The 7992-nt window shown below is 50.7% G+C and overlaps 1 protein-coding gene across 2 annotated transcripts in view; it reads left to right on the forward strand.

The window, feature by feature from the left end:
- Nucleotides 1–7000, forward strand: part of MTMR14 (myotubularin related protein 14) — a 45015-nt gene extending 38015 nt beyond the window's left edge. Inside the window, exons 18-19 of one of the 2 annotated variants that reach the window (XM_008577468.1) lie at nt 3256–3411; nt 6401–7000. In XM_008577468.1, the coding sequence (XP_008575690.1) occupies nt 3256–3411; nt 6401–6584 (340 nt within the window). In that variant the 3' untranslated portion in view covers nt 6585–7000. The remainder of the gene's footprint in view (nt 1–3255; nt 3412–6400) is intronic. The other variant, XM_008577469.1, reaches the window with a different exon arrangement.
- The last annotated feature ends 992 nt before the right edge of the window (nt 7001–7992 follow it).

Below are 7992 nucleotides of genomic sequence, written 5' to 3' on the forward strand. Positions count from 1 at the left end.
GATCCCGTTGCCGGTCCCCGGTCCAGTGCGGGGGCAACACTGAGGGTTGCGATCCGTTGCCGGACATGGAAAAAGACAAAAAGACAAAAAAATAAATAAATAAAATAAATAAATAAATAAATACTCATCCTTTTCACAATGTTCTGTAAAATGCAGCTGTGGTTAAGCACCTGTCTTATCAGCCTGTCATTTATCTGAGGGCCTGTGGGTGANCTGAGGGTTGCGATCCGTTGCCGGACATGGAAAAAGACAAAAAGACAAAAAAATAAATAAAATAAATAAATAAATAAATAAACACTCATCCTTTTCACAACGTTCTGTAAAATGCAGCTGTGGTTAAGCACCTGTCTTATCAGCCTGTCATTTATCTGAGGGCCTGTGGGTGAGGTCAGGTCAGGTCACTCAGCAGCTGGGTAAAAGGTCAGGCCAGGCACACCACCCAGACCTGTTCTTGTCTGGGTTCATCCATCTCTGCTTGTATTGGTGGTATTCTACCTCCTTTCGGAAAGGACTAGCTAAAAGACACCTACTCTGGGTCACCCCTCGGCAGGGCATCTGGTAGGGGGTGGGAAGGGTGGGAGCTGCTGCTCTCTCGGCGCTGTGGAGAGGGGCCCAGACTGTGTCCAGCTTAAGGGAGTGAAATGTTGGAGAGAAGCCTCATGGACAGGATGTGGACAGGTGACCTCTGAAGCATCATCAGCTTCTCAGCTCTCCACTCTGAGGGTGGTTTGGTCACGTGTTCTTTCCATCCCATAATAGAGCAAAGGGGGTGAAGCTCAGGCCTCTCCTTTTGCTACCCTCTTTGTGCTTAAGTAGGAGTATAGGGCAGAAAGTTTGGGATCTTATTATAGCTGGCTGAGTTACCTAATACTTAGGCTGACTGGAAGGTTTCCCCCTCCTTCTTTCAATATGCAGGTGCAGGTCCTTCCTCCTGATGACTTTCATCTTTACATGTCCCCTCTGGCCAGCTAATCCAGACTGGTATTTGTGAGCACCTCTGCTTAGCGCAGCCCCTTGCTCTAAAACCCAGGAGCTGGATGGTCACTTTGCAACCCCTTCTTTGACAGAAGCCTCAAGTAGTAAGATTCGTTTGTAGCCTTTGTGCTTACTCTTGAAAAATTCCAGGATCCACAAAAAGTGGCTCCTCACTGAGACATGCTTCCTGTCACCCAGGAGCTGGATGGTCACTTTGCAACCCCTTCTTTGACAGAAGCCTCAAGTAGTAAGATTTTTTTGTAGCCTTTGTGCTTACTCTTGAAAAATTCCAGGATCCACAAAAAGTGGCTCCTCACTGAGACATGCTTCCTGTCCCCTGGGATTGTGCACCCTGCTGCTGTCTATGCTGCCTCACCCGTCCAACAGCTACCCTTTGGCTGCTCCAAGTGCAGTTCTTGCCTGGTGTTACCTGCTGAGACACAAGGGAAGGAAAGGGAAGTGATTAGCCTGCGGGACCAGGAATCCTTAAGGGGAACTGCCCTTACTGCATCCCATTTGTTATTTTCCCCTCAGCAGTGTTGTTCTTTGATAGCCCTAGGGGAACAAGTCGGGATGTGAGAAACTTCCTACCCCACTGCTTCTAGCGAGCTATTTCTCCCATCCCCTCAACACTCCAGTTTTTAGTGATTATTTCCCACAAACTGCTAAAACTGGAAGAGATTTTACTCCATAGTTTGAACAGTACATGAGATCTGTGGAGCCAGACTTTGCCTCAGAGAGGCTGCTCTGGCTGAAGGCCAGTACCACCTGGAGGAGACACAGGGCCGGCTTCTCCTGGGAAGCTGCCTCTGATTTACAGGCTGCCTGAGCCTGACAAAGTTTCTCCATCTAGAAGCAAGAAGGCCCTGCTTTGTCGGCCCCTAGGGGCTTACATCAGGTAACAGACCATGTCCTGTTCTCGTCCCTAATGTTGTCATCACATATCTTCTAGAGTTTAGCAGGAATGATCAATGTGGCAAGTTTGTATGTTTCAGGGGGTTCCGACTCATGGTGGCTTTAACATAGAAAGCCATCTGTTTTCCCTCATCTCAAGGTGGTTCTGTTTCAGGACAAATCTGCAATCAAACTTTGGTTTAAAACTCTCTTGCACTCACTAGCTGTAGGACCTCCAGCAAGTGTCTTAACACATCTGGGCTGCCATTTCCCCGTCTGTAAGATGGAGATGGTTAAGGATTGTCAGAGCTGCTTGAGGGACCAGTGGGGGCTGTCTCTTCAGACTAAGAGCCCTTGAAACCAGCCAGCTGGGTGGGCCTAGGTCAATGAGCATTTTTTCCCCACCCCCCGCCCCCAATTCATGCTGGTGCCTTGTTTCTGGGTCCTTACAGGAGCACCTTTGCTGTTCTTGAATTGAAGAATAAAGGGTTAAGTATCAAAGCTGATGCACCTCTGAGGATTGGGACCTGGGTTCGCTGATGGGAGGACTTGTTTGATGTCTCTCTGTCTCTCCCCTACCCCCATCCCATTGGCTGTGCTACTGCCCAGGACAGAGGGGAGGAGTTGGCTGTGTTGGGAGGAGCTGGCAGCAGTAGATTCTCAGCATAACTTTCCTCTCTCCACCCCCAAACCTCTGTCTGAAAAAGGCCTGATGAAGCTGTCAACTTGCCTGCCTGATTCATCCCTTCCCTCTGGGCAGTCAGTGAATTTGCTGGGTTGATGCTCCTGAATACAAACTATGGCTCCTAGAAGGCACTGCAGAGGAAGGGGGGGACCTCAGGGCTCCCACCCCCTCATTCTCAATCTGGGTCACCTCCCTCTATAGTCCCCAGGAGGCTTGTTCTCCTGGTAGGACCTCAGTGGCCCGAGTTCTGTGTTTTTCCACCCTGCAAATCTGCATGCCAGGAAGGGTGGGAGATCTTTCCTCCCTGGTTGCTGGGGCATCCAGCCTTGCTCCCTTCCTTTTGGTGCTGTTGAGATTGTCCTTGCTGTGTCAGCCACCAGGGCAGACACACCCTGGTCCCAGGCTTTCATTCTGGCTCACCTCTTGTCACCACACTTTGCTCTTGTTCTTTTGCTTCTATAGGTCTGCACAAAGCACTGTTCTCACAGCCAAGCCTGCCTTATGGTCTACTCTTCTCGGTCACTACCTAGCTAGCTTTTTTTTGGTTCCCTTCAAGAAAGTGGTTGACTTTCAGATGCTCCACCAACAGAATCTTGCACCCGTGGCCCAGGCCCTGCATAGCCCCACACCTCCTCCTGCCCTTGATGTCAGGCATATGACTGACTGTGCATCGTCTCCCCTCTCTCTCCTCTCTGCCCCAGATCAGTGGACCATCCCCTGCCCGGATCCTCTCTGTCCACAGACTTTGGCAGCTGGCAGATGGTAACGGGCTGTGGCAGTATTCAGGAACGGGCTGTCGTGCACACAGACTCCTCTCTCCCTTTCAGCTTCCCGGATGAGCTCCCTAACGGTTGTCTGTAAGTGTCTTGCTTGAGAAGGCAGGATGCTGCCTGCCCATATCAAAAGCTGGTGAGCAGTCAGGAGTGCTGGTTAGTAACAAGACAGAGGTCAGCCCTAGGGAGCTGGCCTCGGATCCCTGCCCCTCCCCACACTCTCAGCTGCTGGGCCCCGAGGTACAAAGGAGGCCTGTGGGCTGATCAGGAAGTGCGTTGGAGTGTGTTCACTGTCCCCAGACTCCAAAACCCATCCGTGGGTGTCTCAGGTGTACCCTAAGGGAAAGCTGGCTGGACTGTAACTATAGAAGATTCTATTTCTGTACAAGGCTTTGCCTGACATGAGAATTCTTTGAAAGCAGAACAGTGAGAATAGTGAAGGTAGTGTATGGTGGAGGCCAGAGCCAGAGTGGTGCTGGGTTAGCCCAAGGCTGTGCTCTTCCTGACCAGAACCAAGGGTTACTTGCTGTCCCTGCCCCCTGATCTTCTGCTTTAGCCTCCGGGCAGGAAAGACAATTGGATGAGAACACTAGATCCCACATCTATAAAACCCTCTTCTTCCGAGACTCCAATACTGGGCTTCCAACTCTTGCGCATCCACCTGACTTAAACAGCTGCCTCTGGGGAAGCCACCTGTTCTTTGCCTGCTCTGCCACTTCATGGGTGTCAGGCACGGGAGAGCCTCTGGTGGCCTGGTGGGCAGGGTCTGCTCCTTAGATGTGGCTGCCTGAGGGTCTCCTCAGCAAGCCTTCCCTCCACATTTACGCCATGGGCCGGATGAACTTCAAATGCTGGGGACTCGTAGCCACCAACGCTTACAGATTGGAAGCAAGGTGCCTTGGGAAGTTGGGAAGGAAAAGGGGACCTGGATCCCAGCTGTTAGGGAAGGCAGGAGGCGGCCAGACTTGGGGATTTCAGGATGGTACTCACAGGCCCCAGCTGGGAAGTCACTGAAGGGCTCCTGAGGCCATCGTGCCTGGTACAGCCTCCTGCAGCCAAGCTCCTGGCCAGAAATAAGATCTCTTAGATTTTTGAAGGATGGAAAAAAATACTTGCACCTTTCCTACTTCAACCAAACTGGCCTAAAAGCCATCTCTGGAGGATGTACAGACCTCCTGTCCCTGCTTGATAGCACCCCTCCCTTTCTTGGAATTAGCCACTGAAACAAGCAACTCCAGCCCCAGATCACCCAGCCTAGAACCTGCAATTTAGGCCTCAGGCAGTGCTCTGAGCTCCCAGTCAATCCTCCAGTTCTGGGAAGTTCCCAGAGGAGGGCTAGTAGATTCTGCATGATTTCAAGTTTTCCAAGATTGTAGGTTGCAGGGGTAGGGTCAGGATTGATTCCTGGTGAAATCACACAGTATGTGGGCTCCGTGCCTTGTGCTTTGTTATCAGAGAAACTTTTCCTGAATCCTAGCTGCTCTGCTCACCAGCTGTGGCTTGTGAGCCACAGCTTAACTTCCGTCAGCCTGTTAGCTCATCTCTTGAGAGAGGGAATAGCACTACACTAGCTCCATTGCCTGCTGTGTGTTCTCAGATGGACCATGGATCCTCTCTAGGCTCCAGTTTTCCTGTCTTTAAGTAGACTGTGGTCTCCCAGAAATGGGAAGCAGGGGAAGGGGGCAGTGAGAATGCACTTGTGTGGATCTTTGGGTGTTCCCTGTGAATACAAACTACTAGTCTTTTTTCTGCTTATGTTATAAGGAAAAGCTGAGGGAAGTGCACGTGGCCTCTGGCCCAGATGCCAGGAGAGACTTCAGGGTTGTTCATGATATTGCAGGAATGCAGTATCAGCTCCATTTTCTTAGTGCTGTTGTGAGAGCTATTTGACTTCCTTCCCAGAGGCTGCTGCTTCTGTCTCTCACATACCACTCCTACCAATGTCCTTTCCCTAGGGTCTTATCTGTTCTCCCCATGCTTACCCCAGGACTGTCACTTATCCTCAAACCACCATCTACTTCTCCAAGCCCTGGGATACAAGTTCTTTGGGCTTGGGAATAAGGTACATTGCTGCTGACAGATTCCCAGGGAGGGATTGCCCGGGATTGGTTTCTTGGGGGGAGAAATTTGGAGTAAGTGTTCATGGCTAGTATTAGTGCTTAGATATATGCAAATGTGAGGGCTCATCTCAGATAGGTCTGTGATCCCTGGGGAGGGCCCTCCAGGGGACCATCAGGGGAAACACCATGTGAGTACCTGATGTTTGAGTCCAGAGGTTGGGTGTAGCTGATGCCTTAGGCCTCATCTGTTAAAGACCCTTCAGGATGTCGAACAGCCTCATGGAATTCACACTTTGAGCCTGAGTTGGTACTTGTTCCCCTTCTTGTAATTCCAGGAGAGGAGAGAAGGGGGACTTCCTACCTATCTGTGACTAGTGCCTATAGAGGCCAGGGGAGGAAAGGGAATCAGAACACAAATCCTGCTGGAAATGCCAACACCCTTCCAGCTGTTTACCTGGGGACCACAGTTCCTGAAGGTACAGCCAGAGCCCTAGACTTCTCCAGTGGGGGACCCCCTCTCCAGGGCAGTCAGTGGGTTCTTCCAGGGCAAGAGCTTCCTCCTGAGATGTGAGGTCTTGGCCTTAAGAAGGCTGAGCCCTTTCAATAGCCAAGGCCTGCTACTGGATCTTGGGGGTCTCTTTACTGTTAGGTGTAAGACTCATGCCTCTGCTTGTTCTTACAGAGGAACAGAAGCTGTCAGCTGTTGAGGAAAAATTCCCTCATGCTCAGCTTCCCCCCAGTTATCATAGAGATAGTTATTTTCCCAACAGAAGGTCATGTCAGTGCCCTAAGTAAAGTTACTGCTCTAGGTGGGAATAGTAACCTGAGGGCTGAGAGGAATGGTTTAAGGGGGGAACAGGGCCAAATATTTGGGGACTGAACCACAGGGTAGTATGGCCACAGGATAGATGCTGGCCCTATGTACAAGGATAGGCAGTGTAGAGTGAGGTTGAAGATGCTGGGTTCTGTCCCAGGATAATTCATTTATTTTTTCTGTTCCTCCTTCCCCATAGGCTTGCAGCATTGAGCGATCGAGAGACCCGGCTGCAGGAGGTGCGCTCAGCCTTCTTGGCCACATACAGCAGCACAGTTGGCCTTCGAGCAGCAGCTCCCAGTCCCTCTGGTGCCATTGGGGGCCTGCTGGAGCAGTTTGTCCGTGGTGTCGGACTCCGGGGCACCAGCAGCAGCACCTTGTGAAGCAGCCAGTCCATGACAATTTCCTGCTCCTCTCTCAGCTGAGCCCTTAGTGGAATCAAAGCCATGCCTGGCCAAGGGGTACTTCCAGGTCTAGGGGAAATCTCAGTCCCCCTTGTTCATCATACACATGGCAGCCCCAAAGCTGAGCAGGGCCAAGGTCAGGGTATTCCAACCCTTGGCCTCCTGAGTGGTGACCATGACTTCCTTATCTCTGCCTTCCACCCATCCCAGTCTTTGCCAGGATTTCCACAAACTCTCAGAACTGTGTGGGGTTCTCCTGGGGCTTTGTTGAGGCCATGAATTCACAAAAGACCCGAGCCGCCAATTCTTGTTTCCTAGGGAGGAGGGGTTACCTGCACTGAGAATGAGGCAGTTTGACACAGATAACAAAATAAAATCAAAGTCTTTTTTGAACAGCCTCTTGTATTATTTGGTTGCTATCTTTGTGGAGCTATTTGGAAGGTTCTCATTGTATTTGTGCTGAACCAAAGGGGTGGCAGGTGAAGCAGCAAGAGAACCAGAGACCTGGATGTGCCCTGAGCCATGGTAGTCCTCTCAGTGAGATGGGGACATGTTCTCACAAGGCTGTTAAGGTAGGAGTAGGGTCCTCAGGCCTGAGTGGGCTCTAGTCACCTAGGGAGCCTTTTTATCTGTGCAGATTCCCAGAGCTTTCTGAAATTTAGACTTAGCGTTGCTGGGGTGTTCATTTGGCTAGAAATGGGGGTGGGAGGAAATCTTCATCTTTTAACAAGTTCTGCAGGCAGCACAGTCCCAGTACAGATTACCTGAAGCCCTGCCTATCGTAGAGGGACAGTCTTTGGAGGCAACAGATGGTGCACATGTGTGAAGGGGGAGGGCCTCACTGACCACCACCCATTTGTACAGTATGACCTGGAGTAGACTACATCATGAGTGTCTGCATCTCTGACACCATGAAGTCATGAGGCTTTAAAGGCATGGGCAGAGGACTTTGCACAGTGCTTTAACAGCCACCATCCACTGATCTGATTCAACACACATGACGTCATCAATGTGAATACCCAGAGGACAGAAATAATACCAGTGAACGTTTATTGAGCATTTACTGTGTGCTAAGTCCCTTCTTTGGGTTATCTTGATTAAAATCTTACAGCATCCCGAGTGACTGCTGTTATGGTCTTTTTATCAATGAGACTGAGCCAGAGAGATGTTGAGTAACTTGCCCAAGGTCACACAGCTAATAAGAACAAATGTAACTTTGCCTATCCAGAGACCTAGGTAGGCCAGGAGTGGGAAGACAGAGACAGATTGTTGAGGGAGCCGCTCAGGAAGAGGCGACGATCCCAACGCCCACCGGTGACCCAAATGTTTCAGCACCATGGACAGATCTGGGGGGCTTGGGTTTCAGCCCTTCTTGGCCACATACAGA

The sequence above is a fragment of the Galeopterus variegatus genome, unplaced genomic scaffold (assembly GCF_000696425.1).
Source record: "Galeopterus variegatus unplaced genomic scaffold, G_variegatus-3.0.2 Scaffold1520, whole genome shotgun sequence".
NCBI classification, from domain to species: domain Eukaryota; kingdom Metazoa; phylum Chordata; class Mammalia; order Dermoptera; family Cynocephalidae; genus Galeopterus; species Galeopterus variegatus.